The sequence below is a fragment of the Populus nigra genome, chromosome 5, assembly GCF_951802175.1.
Source record: "Populus nigra chromosome 5, ddPopNigr1.1, whole genome shotgun sequence".
Lineage (NCBI taxonomy): Eukaryota > Viridiplantae > Streptophyta > Magnoliopsida > Malpighiales > Salicaceae > Populus > Populus nigra.
The window spans coordinates 14639064-14655488 of record NC_084856.1 but is presented as its reverse complement, the minus strand read 5'-3'; the positions used below and the strand labels follow the sequence as shown (position 1 = coordinate 14655488).

Here is a 16425-nt window from a genome sequence, read left to right as displayed (position 1 = left end):
TGTCTAACAACTTAATTATGGGTTTCAAGATTGTTATCCGAGAGATTTACATCACTCTCATTAATATATCATATTTAATATAAAATATTTCATTAAATTTCATGATTTAAATATAAAAAGAGAGAAAAGAATATGTACATGTATGTCAATGTACTTATTTATAAGGATAAGAAGGAAGGATTCTATAGAATTTGTATTAAATCAGAAAAATTAGTAACCATTAGTTTATAGGCACGTGTTATACTACTAGCTAGATTTAAAAAAATGTAACAAAAAATATTTAGGTTGTAGAGAATTATTTGGCATTGTTTTTTTTAGTCCAGTAGATCAATCTTAAAACCTACTAGCACAACTTCTTGTTTAGCCCAAGTTTAAAATTAAACAATGTAAGAGTTGTTTTGATGTGACCCAGTTGACTTGATATATCCAAAGACAACCCAGATAATTGTTAAAAAAAATTGAGGATTGAGAAAAAAAATGACAAAATTGAAAGAAAAAATATCTCTTGACCTGACTCCTTACCTAGCTTGGTTTAAAATTACACGTGTGAAATTTTCTCAAACATGACCTAATGGATTTGGTCGGTCCAAAAGCAATCCGAACAACCAGTAAAAAATATGTGAGGATGAAATTGAAAAAAAAAACTCTTAATTAGACTCTTTTCCTAGCTTAAGTTTAAAATTAAACATGTGACATTTGTCTGACGTGACCCAATCAACTTTTCTAGCTCAAAGGCGACCTGGACGACCAGTTAAAAACATCTGAGCATAAAATTGAGGAAAAAAAAGAGAAAATTGAAATTAAAAAAAAAAGAAATGGAAAAAAAAATTGGTTTCAATGAACAGTGAAGCAGGAGTGTATATGACACGATCAAAATATTGATGTCTTCTCCCAAGTGTAGGAGTGTCAAAGTAATAAATAACCTGGCAAGACCGGGGTCGAACCACAGAAAGGTTAACTGTATAAACTACAAATAAAGAAATAGATAATAACAGAAAATGAGTTTAAAAGAGTTTTGAGATGTGATATTGATGTAAGGATTTAAACAAATATAAAACTATTATCAATGTTAGAAGATCCACTAATGGTATTTCAAATAAGTATAATATAAACTCTTTTTATTACTCAACTGGAAACCACACACAAAGAAGGTTCCAATCGGATGATTTGTCATTAATAGCTCATTATAAATTATTAACATGATCATATTAATTATCTTATTCAAGTAACACAACACTTTTAAATATTGTCAGGAATTCATGATGCTAACTTATGTTAACAACAAATCAAGTTCTTTTCATAGCACAAGTGTAGGTTATACCATACAGTTGGCTATGAAAGTGTCAAGCATTTGTTGTACCAAGTGTTATACAACACAAATCTAGATTAATCATTTAATAAGTAAGGTATTAAGAATTAATAAGATAAAAAATGATAAGACATGTTAATAGCAAGTTGTTAAGGATATAATCATTGAAGTCTATATTGAGTTTATATTATACTTATCCTAACACCATTAGTGAAACCTTTTCACCTTGACATAATAAACTTAGCTAAACATAATGAAGATGAGAAACATAAATAAATAAGAGGAGAACATGATTATATAAGTATAGTAAAGGAAATGAAAGGCATAAACAAGAGATTAATGAAACTATAACATGAAATAAAACTAGAACATTAAAACTACAAAGAAAGAAAGCAAGTAAGGAAATGATCTTAATCTAAAAACCAAGATGTCTAAATGCATGGCAAATGCCTCCTTTTATAGGCCAATATTCGGAACTATTGATTTGATGACTAATTGTTGAGTGGGTGGTCACATCTTGACTTGGTGACAATCCTTATCTTCTTGTCTAAACAAAATGTTTTTGCTAACATCAGAATTTGAACAGATAGTCTTCATATATGTTCTAGGAAATTGTCTCAGCTTTTCAACAAAACAAGAATTGGTGCATTTGGAATTCTAGAACTCGAGATATGGACTCAACACTGAACAGTGTCTCGGCTGCAAAACAAATTCTGACTTCTCCGTTGTTACTACCATTTGAACTTGAAAATGACACTTTTAAATCTTGGACTCTTCATGAAAGTTTTAGGCTTATGTCTTAGCTTTAAATACATATAAACCAAACCTAAGTCCAAGTTCTACAGCTCCAGTTATGATTCAATAACCGAATGGTGTTCCAGTTTGGACTGAATCAGCATCTCTTTTCTAAGCTTAACCCTCTCTTTGTCTTTTTAATTTCAGTAGTTAAACTCATCAATCAATCCTTTGATTTATGTGATAGGCCTACATTTAAGATGAACATTTACTATAAATTAAAGGTATCTTATATTATTAGACATGTTATTATAAAACATGCTCTAGTTAATGAGTTATTGATACTTCAAGTGTAAAATGATAATATAAAACCTTGATAAAAATACACTTTTAAGTACTAATCAATATGATCCCAAGTTTTTCAATATGCAAGTATAATTATATAGTATATAGTATCCAATTATCCGCTCAACACAGGCTGCAAATAGGATTCCAAGTTAATTTCTAATGCAAGGAAGAATGTATAGGTATTGTGATGTATTTTCTAACATCATGAAAAAAAATAATTGAAAATTAGAAAGTAAAAAAAATGAACATAATAACATAATTGGATAATTATCTAAACATAATATAATTATAAAATGTTAAATGAGATAAAAAAAAAAATGAAGGGTCAGGGAAACATGGGCTAGACATGCACGCTTAGCCCACGAGCCTGGTTTTTTTTTTTAAGCAAATGACACGTCACCTGTCTAGGTAGACAATGTGTCATCTATTTACCATCTTTTATGATCACTAGAGGGGACTCTGATGACTGGAAAATCAAGATTCAAGTTATTAGGTCTCAAAAACTGAGATTCCAACCATTTTTTCACCTATCACATTGAAAAAAAAAAACATTTCATGAACTTTTATAATCCTATTTTTAATAACAAAGCAAACTCTAATCGGCCTAAAAATTTAAAATCAAATCAAACAAGAAAAACTTCATAGTTTTAATATACTTTTTTCTAACACCATTGAAGATAGAAACCACCTTCATTAAGTTCATGTCTCAAAGACAAACCCATAGAAACCAAAATCAAAGTTATTAATGACTGAAATCTGACCACTCGAGAGCTTTCTTTCTCTAATTTTCTCGATGATTTTTTTTTCTCGTTTCTTAAGATCTATGAGATGAAACATAAAATAAGTGAAGTTTAGGACATAAAATAAAAATGCAAAAATAGAAGGAATAAATGTAGATTTACATGTAAAAAAAATATCAAATGACTAAAGTGTAGGTTTAAATGGGCTGCCATTTTCTATCAACATCTATTCTTATCCTTGTTTTTCTTGAAAAAATTACTAGAAATTCTCCAATTAAAATCAACATTTCATTCAATTCCAAAACAATTATAGACACCTAGAACACGTGATATCATGCAATATGAAGAGATTGTAACACTTTAGGACAAAGGAAAAAATTGTGGAGGACCAAATTGAAAGGAAAAAAGGTTGATTCTGGTGGTAAAGAGAGAAAATCTCAGTTGTGACCAATTCCAACCATGAAAAAGATTGATTTCAGTGTCAATGAGTTTCTTTCGATGGGAAAAGTTTATCCTGAGTGTTTTTTTTTCTTAGTCCTCGTTTGTTTGCAGGAAAGTAGTTTTTTTTCTTAAAGTGGTATCCTTGGAAAGTGAATTCTAGGAAAGTAAATTGTTTTTCGATGTTTGATAGTGTCATGAAAAATAAATTGAAAAATATTTTCCAGTGTTTGATTATGTTATGAAAAATAAGCTGAAAAATACTTTATAAATGTTTTATTTTTTTTCAAGTTTATTAAAATAATAAGGAACAAATCTTACAAATTAAAAAGTTGAATGAGAATGGAATTGAAAAAAATCTAATTTCATAAATTATCTCAAATAAAATAAATAATAATCAAAATAATAGAGATCAAATCTGACAGATAAAAAAAATTGAAAGATGATGAAATTAAAATAATAATGATTACAATTTTATAAATGATTTTAAATAAAATAAGTAACAATCAAAAGAATGAGGACCAAATTTGATAAATAAAAAATTTCAATTAAAAAAATAATAAGAGAAAAGTAAATAACAATAATAAAAATAAGGACCAAAGTTAATATAAAAATCAAATTTTAAGCGATGAAATTGAAAAAAAAAGTTTCAAACAAAATATATAGCAATCAAAAGTTTGAGGACCAAATTTGACATAATTAGCAAATAATATGATATTTCTAAAATTTTCACAATTTCTGAAAAGTGTTTTCCGCCCAAAATAAAAGGAAAACACTTTCATGAAAATCAAGCCAAATTTTTCTTTGACAGGAAACTGTTTTTCGTTGATCAACTTTCCTAATGCAAACAAACACAGGAAAGTTTGGAAAATGGTTTCCCGGAAACCACTTTCCAGGAAATAAACGCACCCTTAATCTTGCCTGAAATTGTAGATTTGAGCCCGAAATGTTTTGTTTTTTGGTTGATTGTAGGTTTTGGAGCTAATTTTTGAGTTGTTAGAGATTATAGATATGTTTTACAATATGTTTACTGTATTTTGATGGATCAGAGTATGGTTAAAAATTTATTTTTCTTGGTCTAAAATATCCTAAGTAGGATAGCTGAAGTGTCTTCTGCCTTAGTGGGGCAAGGTACGCATTGCCTATTAATTTTTTAAAAAACAATTAAGAGGTAGATGATTAAAATAAATTAATTATCAACTTGGAAAATTAAAAAAACAATAAGGCCCAAATGTGTGGGCTACTCGAGACCCTAGGGTCTTTTTTCTTTTCTCATTTTTATCTATTATAATTGGATTTTTAAAAATTTTCTTGCTTATTTTTTTTTAATTTCAACACTTAATATTTAGTTGATTATTAACTAGGCAATGTAATTTATTTTGGTTTGATTTTTTTTTTTTCAATCTCTTGAATATATAGTTAATTCTCAATTTTATAGATATCTATTTTAAATTTTAAAAAATTTATATAAAAAAAATTGTTAAATCCTATTAAGTCTATAATCTAGGTCATAAATTTAAGTAGTTAACTTTAATTAAATAGAGATCAGGCTTCATAATTTTTTTTTTGTTATATAAATAATTCTCAATTTACTTAATTAGATATATTCATGGACTTTTTAAATTCTGCTTGGGATTATTTTTTTAACAAAAACACCTATATATATAATTCTTTTTTAAAAAAATCAACCCACACACAAGTCAAATAGTTAATACAGTTTCCATCAGCCAATGAACCAGAAAGGCAAACTGCAGGATAAAGGAGAAACGAAAGAAAGCAGATCATTCAACAAACACATCAATCTCAGAAGGGAAATTGCAGTACTATCGAAGAATGATCTTTAGACCACGGGAAATTACACAATGCTATCATTACCATGTTGTCATTCCAGGAAACAAAACAGATGATTCACAAGCACATCACTGTCAAAGTCATAGGAGAATTACACGAGGCTATCATAATACCACGTCACATGAAGCCATTTTTTCACAACTATTTTACAGCAGAGAAACCCTCAGTAAGGGTTTATAATGCTCCTGTCAGTAAATATGAATCATCTCAAGCCCTTCAAATTGCAAGCCGCCGTCTACACTTGTCCACATTCAAATATAAATATTAGCAGCCGAATGAGAAGTCACCTTGCAGTTTTCAAGTTGCATGATTTGGGAATGGACAGGAGGCAAACCAATGGCAGGCTTACATGTGCTCAAAACTGATCAAAAGAGACTGCCATTCCCGAGCTTCATTCATAAAGGAATATATTTCATTTTGCCACTTAAAAATACCTCATCGCTTCCTTAGAGCCGATCCTTTGGCCACAGCTTTTATACTTTGTGAATCTTTGAAGCAAACGAAGTGAACGATTGTGTTCCCACTGGGGTAGACTGCAAAAACGCTCGTTCCAATTTTCTTCTTGCAAAGAGAGCAGGTAGTATCACTGGTGATCTTGACAACTGTTTTCCTACGGTTGTACATTTCATCTCTCACCTGTTTACATGATTTGTGAAGAAAAATAGAACGGTGAGCAGATAGTTGTTCCAAGTACATGGATGCAACAACCATGCTGTAAAAAAAAGAACCAATTAAACAACATGAGAATGGATAATGAATGCATAAAGAAAATACACAACTAAGCAATTGTAGATAAAGACCATCACGCTGATTTGAGAATGAAATGTATTAGGAACATTAACTTCAGTTTGAAGCTAATTGAAATTGCCTCTTACAAAGAAATTTGATATAAAAACTTGGTTTGATGTAAAGTGGCACTCGGCAAGCAACAATATGCAAACAAGCGCATCATAGCAACTGTTATGCTGAAAATTGTAAGAAAAGATTGACTCTTGCACAGAAGCTATGCAAATTGATGCTTCAATAATTGTTCTGTAGATTATTTCAATGTGTCGATTATGTTTTGCTTTTCAACAGCCATGCCAGTGAGCATTGATTTATAGCAACAGTAGAAGCATTACCCCAGCATCAATATTGCCTCTGTAACAGAAGTTATGATCAGTGCAAGCTAAATGGCGTAATTCTACCATCATCTTTCATAAATATAACCTTCCTTCAAGTTATTAGATCTTCTTATATCAAACCCATGATTGGTTAAGATTCCCGGTACGGATAATTCTCCAGTTGAATGCATATGTTTTATATTGTGGATACCTGCAGATTCTCACTCTGCCTCAAGCTTTTGATTACTGAGAGATTCCTGTATGCTTCACTGGATTTTTTTAGAAGAGGTCCAAGAAAGGGAAGCAAATTCTGCAAAGGAGATTTTAAAGCAAATAAATATCAAATGGAAGAGCAAGATGGAATTGTTGGTCGATAGGTGATTTCCATATATTAATTACCTGTAATTTAGTTTCCCTTGGTAAGAGTTTGAGGGCCTGAGCTCCATTGATTCTGTCCCACCTTTTGCTCAACAGATCGAGGACCTCATCAAGCATAATAGTAGAACCCCCTTCATCACCAAATTCATCTGTATCACCATCACTCCTGCTATTGTCAGTGCCACTGGGACTGACTCGTAAGTCTTCTGCACCCTCTATAGCAGCAATTTTCTTTGTAGCACGACCTCCTTTAGCTTTTACTGCGGTCACAGAACTTACCTTGGGAACGTTAGTATTCTGAAAGGATACTAGATTTGTTATTCGCTTTTCAAAATTCATGGTTGTCTTCCTGGGGTTGAGGTAAATTTGCAAGAGAGTTAGGTATATATTGCCAGAAGATTTTGCAGATGGTAGATGAGCTGCAGACTCGTAGACACGGTCACAGTAGGATAATGCCAGATCAGGAACATGAAGCTGTACGGTAAAAGGAACTTGTAAGAACTAACCTCAACTCAACAAAGCCTCAAATCCCAAATTAGTTAAAGCTGGGTAGCTTTTTCAACCAATAGTGATCAAGAACAAAGAATCACATTATTTGTATGCATGAAAAAGAAGGAACAAGCAGATTGATCTTTAATGCAGAATACCTTGTGAACATACAGAGATAAGGCAAGCTCATGTTGGTTCATTTTTCCCAACAAAAGTGCCCGCTCTTCATATAATGCATCTGCTGGAAGCCGTTTCAACAAAGCCTCTGGGTTATACCCTGAGATGCTCTCCAAAGCAGACAATAATTTATTCCGTGTTGGTGAATAAGCCTTATCATCCCATTTTTCTTGACCATTCAACTCGGCATGCCAATCAAGCACTTCCGAGAGATAGATTTGCACCTGTGAAAAATAAATTGTTAGATAAATACTGCTATTTATAGTAAAATTACCAGGAGCACTGCCAATACCCAACGAAACACAGTGAGGCTGGCAGCACCATCTGTTTTGCCATGTGAATTAGAATGAATAAGAAAAAAGATAAATGCAAGAGTTCTTACCATTTCATTTTGTAGGTTTCCAGAGATCCCATTTTCATTCATCGCAAGCATCAGTTCTAAATATCTGCCTTGCATGCTTGGAGCATGCTGCTTCAGATAAGAGTTGACCAAGTCTGCAGGAATATTCCCAGACAAAAGTAGCTCAATAGTTTGTGTGGGACAGCTTTCGAGAACAAGCATTGAAAACTCCAAGACAAGCATGGGATCAGTCCAACACAGAGGCTGCATACAGAAATCCATCAGAATCCATTCAGCACTGAACATATAGAAGCTGTAGGTTTAATTCATTCATTCAAGTAATAATCTGGTTACAGAAAGAAACACCGAAAATTACTTTTATGATATTCCTAGTGCAAAACATCAGATTGCTTGCGTCATTACAAATGGTTAAAAGCACAAAACGATAATAATATTGATGCTAAGACAAACAAAAATTTAAGACTAGAAAAGAAAGTTCTGTAAAAACAAAGATGCCAGGGAACATGTTTTAGTTGATAAATAACTGTTGAACTAGTCAAAACCATCTGAAGGAATATGCAGGAACAATAAAATGAGAAACACATTGTCTGATATGTTTGACAGTCATATCCATGCTTTTACATATCAGTTCCACAAAACACCAGATCTTTCTTTTATGCAGTTGATCCAATCTTATGTCTAATGCTATTTTCTTGTTTCGCCAGTTAAACAAAAAACAGCACCCAAGCTAGAAAACCAAATGCGAGATCTTACCTTGAGATATTCAACAATAGATTCAGGCTTGAATTTTGGGTTTAGCTCGGGCTTTGACTGGTTTGATTTTGACTCTTCAACTAATTGATGCAGAAGTTTAAGAGCTTCACGGTGCATGGCGTTGCACTTGTAGAGTTCTAATAAAGCAGTATAATGATTCCATTTTTGAAGAATCTCCTCGCATATTTTTAGGTCACAGTAGTTAAGACCCTTCAATAATTCTAAAGCTGCTGAAGTCTGTCCTGTAAGAAGAAGAGCTTGAAGAAGAGCCGTGTCCAATATTGCTGCCATTTCCCTGGCACCTGAGTTAATGGCAATGTTACCACGACCCTGAGAGGCCAAATGGAATATGAGAAGGAGGTTGTAAACTTAAACTCAGTAAGTAGCCATGACACCGAGACTTGCTTTGACAAGTGTATTCGTGGAAAGAATGAATGTAGATTGGCATGAAACAACAATGATAGATGATAGATAAACACCATCTGTTATGTAGGAATTCGATCTCTGTAAAAAATCAACGAACATGCTCAAGGTTCTCTAGTCTCTCCTACTCAGTCACCCAAGCCCCCAAACACAGGGATGCACGCGTGCACAGAAATAAGATTTTCAAAGATAAGTAGTTCCCTCTATATGATCTCTGCATAACACTTATTCAAGGCCAATGTATTGCATTTGATACCATATTTAGAACACAGTAACACCAAAATCATGAAACAACAAAGAATAAAAGCTAACTATTATTACCTTGTTGGATTTCTTAAACCTATTAGATTCATAAGGTCCATAATTATCTCCAACAGCATCTGAAACAACCTCATTTGTTCCCTCAGCAGTGGCCTTTTCAACTATGCCAAATCTTCTTTTCTGCAAGTACTTGATCAAAGCCATGAGAGTATTATGGCTCATCTTCTTGGACTCTAGTGCCGAATGCTCATCAAAATCTGATAGGTGGATTGGAGGTGAGGGTTCCATAACATCAGACAATCCACAGGAACCTCTTGAGAGATACGGAGCATCTTGAGAAATGTCAATTAGTTTCTCGGGTTCTGGAACCAAAGATGTTTTGGGGAGAACAATGGATGGGTACAAAGAAAGCACATAGATGATATCTACTTGAGATGCTAAGAAATGTTCCATAGCCTCCTCATAGCTCCCATTATCAAAAAGATAATGCGCATATCTGCAAGGCAATGCCATGAGCTTATTCAAATCAAATGTAAAACTAAGATTGGAACTATCATGATTCTAATGCTGGTTTGAAAAGCCTATATGGAACATCTACCTTATGTGAATTGAACCCTCCTTAGCAGCTCGAAGGTTTGAATCTTCTGGTGGAAGCAGTTTGCACAAGGCCAAGGCTTCCTCAAAATTTCCAGATGCTGTCAACTGTACAATCTGCACTATAATACAGCCCTTAGTTCTATGTCCAAAGTACCATGTCCTCATAATCTTTTCGAGTTCTTAAGCTAAGGCTATGGAAAAAGGCATGATTCAATTATAGACAAGGCTATTGCACATAAGAATACAAGATTTAGAGAGATGTCTTGTACAGTTTGTTTAAAATCTTAAAAACTGTCAAAATTTGGACTTGACAGCAATGGGAAGGTGTGGACCTTGTATGTCTTTACTGCTAGTAACTAGAAGATAGCATATAAATATTTTACAAACAGGAATAGGGAATACCTGTGCACCAAGAGGAACAGGGAACAGCGCACAGACAGAATTGCTTAATGCAACAATTATCGCGTTGTTGCTTTCAATAAGATGGCGAACATTTTGAAGAACAAAAGCTTGTATCAATGAGTATGGAACTCGGAGAGACCGAATCTGCAAACATTAATGGCAAATTCTGAACAAATCCACAGCCACATAGATAAAAAAGAAAGGGAGGATTTCCATTTTAATTTTGTGTCTGATGTGGTTAAGCTACCTCAATCCGTCTTGGAAGCAGAGAAATTGCATAGGACTTTTGAATGACAACAAGAGATGGAGCCTCTGACCAACAAATTTTCTCTGCTTGGAGATGCTTGCCATTTTGGTCCACAAAGACTCCAATGTTATCCTGCGGCAGCAACAAAAACAAAAGTTTCTAGCTTCATTCTTGTTGTGTAGGAAGAGAAGACAATAAATAGCACAAGGGAGAACAGAAAATATGCTCAGGACATACATATTACGGGCTATGTATATCCTGCGCATGTATAACCCCTTAAGAGTTATACCTGCAACTCTCAAGCAAAGAAGTTCCTTATGTCCAGGGTTATAAAAATCATTCCATTTGTTAATGCAATGAGATAGCAATGATAATTGAAAACCTTCAACAGCTGATTAAAGACTAAAGCCCATGATGCACAGGTGTTCTTGCAGGACATAGCTCATTAAAGACTAAAGTCCATCATCGCTATGTTTTTCAAAAAAAACAACAATAATGTTCCGACTTAAGCAGTTCCTAAAAGTTGTACTAGAAAGGAGATTAAAGTAATCAAGCAGGACAGCCCAAAAATAAGTGATGTAACTCCAATATTTTTCCTTCATTATTCAACATGAACATTCAAGAAGTAGTAGCTTATTGACATATATCAAGTTCATTGTGACACAGTTCTGCTTTACGTACGATAACTGCCAACAGCATAACCCTTGCCATCAAAACATGAGATGAAAGCCATAGGCAAGCTTAAAGGGGAAACAAATACTCATTTTTCAAATCAGCAGGAGTATCTAGTCACCAATATAAGCACATAATTAACTAATGAATTAAACAACTAAAAGGCAGAAATGAATGAATTAAACAGTTACTATTAACAAAGAAAAGCCAAATAAAACCAAGAAAATGTCAGCAGCAGAGAGAGAGTACCTTCCCAAGAAGAAGCTCCCCAGAAGGAAGAGATACCACTAATGGAGGAGCTAGTCTCCCTGAAGGAAAAACCTGACTCAATGCACCATTTGTTGAATTTAATATCCAATATTCCTTTCTAATTCCCAAACATATGTTCTCACCACACCATGACATTGACTTCACTGTATCTGAAACTCCAAAATCTTTCACCTCCACAAATCCCCTTCCACCTGAAAAATAAACTCAGAATTCAGCTCCACCAAAGAGAAAATTATCACCCCATTATCACATTAGCAAAATCAAATTTGGTATCACAGCTCGATTTACAATCCAAATAACCTAATATTAACTTTATAAATGTATTTTTCCAATCATTTATTAACAAAGAAACATTAGTTCCAATCATTCAGCACTACAATGAGCTCCACTTGAGACAAAATACTGGTTTAACATCACAAGATATACTTTCAAAATGAAAGCTAATGAAAAAACATCCCATCAGTTAATGAGAAATGAAAGAAACAAAGAGAATCATGCAACTCGATTTCCAATCCAAGTAACCTAATGTCTACTTAAAACTATCAATTGAAGACATTTAGCACCTTACTTGGCAAAAAGTACAATCAAATTAACTACCTACCACCTTAATATCAACAATCAAAATCAAAGTTGATAACCGCTATAAAAAAAATAATGTGATCCAATTTACGATCTAAAAAACTATAAGGCTGCAACTCAAATCAATTAGAACCATTACTAAAACCTTAATTATCTAAGTAGCAATATAATCATATAAAACAATATCAAATTTTAAAGAAGTTTTATTAACTCCAAGAATCACTAAATTATCCTACTTTCCATTGCTTTCACTAACATTTACACTATAATTAGCCAAAATAACATTAAATTTTCGAGTAATTTAACAAAGGATAAATCCTCCTAGTTTTTTTATATGTCTTTCATGATCATTTACAACAACGAAAGAAAACACACCAAATTTTGAACTAATTACCGTCATGTCTAAAAATGCAGACTCTCTTTTGCCTGGCGAAGCACAGAAACCCTCGCTTATCATCCCAATCAAACACGTTAGCACCTTTAGCTTTAGTAAGCACCGCAATGGTCTCCAAATTTGGCAATCGATGAAACGCGATAGTTTCAGAGAGCGATAGGAGCAGTTCTCTTGAAGCCAATACTTTCATTGACAAAATCGGCTTTTTAGAGAATCCGTTTACCGTTCTCTCCAGTGAATACGGCTCCTTTCGAAGTTGATCACCGTGGTTATGGTAATCAGACGGTGGAGATTTGTCGGAGATAGTTGACACTGGAGCGTAGATTCTGAGAGCTCCATCGGAGCAAGCGATGAGGAGCTTTGAACCGTAGGATTCGATTGCATCAATTTTGTCTGGGCAATTTGTGAGGAGCTCGAAGGAATCGTAGGCATTGTGTACCATTATTGGGTTTCAGCTTTTGATCGTTTCCGCGAATACAGAGAAGAGTTCCATAATAGAGCACATCGGTTAATTACAATTTGATCCCCATTTATAAATATAAGAGTAAATTAAATATAATTTGCTCATTTTTTTATTTTGTTATTTTAAAAATTACACTTAAGTGGATTAAAATTTTAAAAAGTTTGAGATTAATCATGTATTTTTTTTGTATTTTATATTGTAATTATTTCATTTTAAATTTTAAAACTTTATCTTATAAAATTAGAACTAAAAACATATCAAATTAAAAAGAAAAAAACTCTAAAGATGAAAAAAAAAATTCATAACAAACCTTAGTTTTTTTTAGTTGTTTGTATAATAATCATTAATATTCAAAAAAAATAGTTTTCTATTCTTTTGTAAATTATCATCTTATAAGACATGCTATCACTTTCTGAATTATTGATCATTTGAATGCAGATTTTTTTTTTTTTTAATTTACACTCTTTTTACTATGTTAAGCGAGTAATAAATCTTTTTTTAAATTGAAACCCTTTATTTATAATTTTTCTTTTAATTTGAACACATGAACCATGATTGGAGATCCCTTTATTAAGTTTCAATCAACATTAGTAAGATATCTTTATCAAATTAAAAATTTTGGGCGTTTGATTGCGATTATTTTTTAAAATATTTTTTATTTAAAAATATATTAAAATAATATTTTTTTTATTTTTAAAAAATTATTTTTGACATCAGCACATCAAAATGATTTAAAAACATCAAAAAAATATTAATTTGAAGCAAAAAAATAAAAAAAAATTAATTTTTTTCAAAAACACTTTTAAAACTCAAAAACAACCAGGGTAGTTTGAATATTTAAAAATTAAAAAATAAACTGAGTTTGAGTTGAGTTTAAAAATAAATTTTAATATCAAAATGTTATTTGGAAGGTCTAAAGAATTATTTTAGTTGTTTTTTTAGATTGATTTAGTGTTCATAAAGTTGGAGTTTCAATAATAATGATAATAAAAAAGGTTGTTATCCAAACATAAAAAATATATAAAGAAGTCAATCCAAATTAAAAAAAAAAAGATGCATATTAATAGTTTAATATAGTAAAAAAGATGTCAATATAAACAATAATAAAAAAAAAAGGATTTGTCATTTAAATAACTAATAACTCAGAAAGTATTTATATCGTTTAAATTTTATATATGTTATGATTTTGCAAAAAAAATAATCTTTGTTTAATATATTTATACAAATATAGGTTTCAATGGCATATTGATTATATTATTTAATTTATGTATATTAATAAATACTTGAGTTCTTTAAAAAACAATATGTAACATAACTACGACCATTATATATGGATTCACGTGTTTTATTATGACTGCAACAAAATTTAATTTAGAATTATAATTCTAATTACCAGTGAATGAGAAAAAATAAAATCATATTCACATGATTTTCAAGAATCTTATGCAAAGAAATAAAATTAAATATCGTCAAATGTACGTGATATTACTTAGCATCTGCCATTATAATTGGAGCATGATAGTATTATCTGTTTATGTTCCTTTTACGCTATTATTGTTTAATTTTAAACTTTAAGGATTCAATTGAAATTAAAAATATAAATATATCCTGGAGATTGATTAGTTTATTTTGCTTCATTGCAGATTAAAGTTACTGGACCAGGAAAACACTGCGTGGAATATAACCTCCAAGCGGTATCGGTGGGGCTTCAACCCGCGCCGGCTCATACGACCAACGCTCTACCCGTATTTTGTTGGAGGTCGGATTAAAAAAATTTAACACGAAAAGGTAAATGCGCAGACATGTTCAATGCATTTTTTTACATAAACAAAATAATATTGAATAAAAAATTTAATACATACATTTAATTAAATAAATTAAAAATTATATAAATTTAGCCTTTTATATTTTTTTAATCCTGACCTCAAATATTTTTGAAAAAAATAACATAAAAAACACATCATCTACCATAGTAGACAATGTATTGTTTATTTGCCTAATTTTTTATCATCGTATCGCTGAGGTGATAAAAAAAAAATCATCATTGGTAATTTTTTATCTCAAAACTCAAATTTGAATATATTTTCATCTAAAACACACTTATAAACTTATAAAACTAATCCCCCAACACAAAAACCTCAAATTAGTAAACAAACCACATGCACACAAAATCAACTGGGAAAAACACTCTCTCAACCTTAATCTCCTTTTTCAATAACATGAAAGCCTAAAAATACCACAATCACATTTCTCTTGTCAATAAAAATACTTTGATATCATATTTGATTATTTTTGTTAACAGAATTCAACCAATTAACTCTCTTTTTGTCTTCTTTATTGTTTTTCAGTGATTCTTTTTCTCTCTCTCCTTACTCAAATTCAAGGATTGAAATGTAAACAAAATAAAGTTTTGGAGTACAACATATAATTTTCACACTAAAAGGACTAAAAAAGATTTTTGGACACATCTTAAGGCTAAAAAGCGCTACATAATTTATTTTTTTAGAAAAAAGGCTATGATTTTTTTTTTATTGGTTTTGGTCCCCTAACATTCAATCTCTTACAAACAATAAAGACAATTTTTTATATGCAAAATAAAGCACCAATCCAAAGTCATGATATTTTTTTTAAGTTGCGATAACCCTATAAAAACTAAAGTAAAACAAATTATAAAGACAAATATCCAATAGACATAGTGTCAAATGACTAAATTAAAAAAAAATCAAATGATAAAAAGAAATTGACCTTAAAACCTAATTTTTGACAACCATATAGATGGTAAAAAAATCACTCTCAATAAGTTTTTACCTAAAAACTCAATTTTAAATCTATTTTTACCTAAAAACACTCATATAACCTCAAAAACAATCGGTAAAAGAAACACAAATTTAACTCAAGGAAAAAAAACTATCTCAACCCTCATCCTTTTTTTATTTTGCAACATGGAAGCCCAAAAACACCACAAATTGCATCACTCTCTTCAATGAGAACACTTTGATGCCAAATTTGGCATTTTTATCAGCAGAATTCGACCAATCAATCTTTTTCTCTTTTCTTTATTGTTTTTCAACAACTCTTTCGCTTCTCACTCAAACTTAGTAATTACAATGTGAATAAAATAAAGTTTTGAACCAAAACATATAATTTTTAAACTAAAGGGTAGAGAAGATTTTTCAACAAATCTTAAGGCTAAAAGGTGTTTATATAAATTATTTTTTTTAAGAAAAAGAGCTACTATTTTTCTCTTTTTTTCAAATTTGATCCCCTAATTCTCAATCTCTCAATAAAGTCAAATTTTTACCCATAAAATCAAGCATCAACCCAAAGATGAGATATTTTTTTGAGTTTGTGATATTTTATAGAAATCAAATCGAAACAAATTATAAAGTTCAATCTCAAATAAATACAACGTCAAATGATTAACTTATATCAGGT

General features: G+C 31.3%; 1 protein-coding gene across 2 annotated transcripts; it reads right to left on the bottom strand.

Moving 5' to 3' along the window:
* Nucleotides 1-5409: 5409 nt before the first annotated feature.
* LOC133694630 (vacuolar sorting protein 39-like) lies at nucleotides 5410-13029 on the bottom strand. 2 transcript variants are annotated; one of them, XM_062116234.1, is made up of 12 exons: nucleotides 12528-13029; nucleotides 11534-11745; nucleotides 10613-10744; nucleotides 10366-10509; nucleotides 9965-10077; nucleotides 9427-9862; nucleotides 8683-9012; nucleotides 7951-8172; nucleotides 7550-7792; nucleotides 6924-7376; nucleotides 6736-6834; nucleotides 5410-6057 (listed from the first exon to the last, which is right to left on the bottom strand). In XM_062116234.1, exons 1-12 carry the CDS (start codon nucleotides 12967-12969, stop codon nucleotides 5857-5859), a joined length of 3027 nt encoding a protein of 1008 aa, XP_061972218.1. In that variant the 5' UTR covers nucleotides 12970-13029; the 3' UTR covers nucleotides 5410-5856. The 2 variants fall into 2 exon arrangements, with proteins under 2 accessions (XP_061972218.1, XP_061972219.1); XM_062116235.1 differs by having other exon boundaries at nucleotides 5976-6133.
* Between the last annotated feature and the right edge of the window lie 3396 nt (nucleotides 13030-16425).

Excerpts from the sequence above, each read along its gene's own strand:
- LOC133694630 (XM_062116234.1), bottom strand. The coding sequence starts at position 12,969 with ATGGTACACAATGCCTACGATTCCTTCGAGCTCCTCACAAATTGCCCA. Across the intron at positions 10,745-11,533 it reads GGGAGCTTCTTCTTGGGAAG|GATAACATTGGAGTCTTTGT; the intron begins GTACTCTCTCTC and ends TTGCTGCCGCAG. Across the intron at positions 9,013-9,426 it reads GGTTTAAGAAATCCAACAAG|GGTCGTGGTAACATTGCCAT; the intron begins GTAATAATAGTT and ends TTGGCCTCTCAG.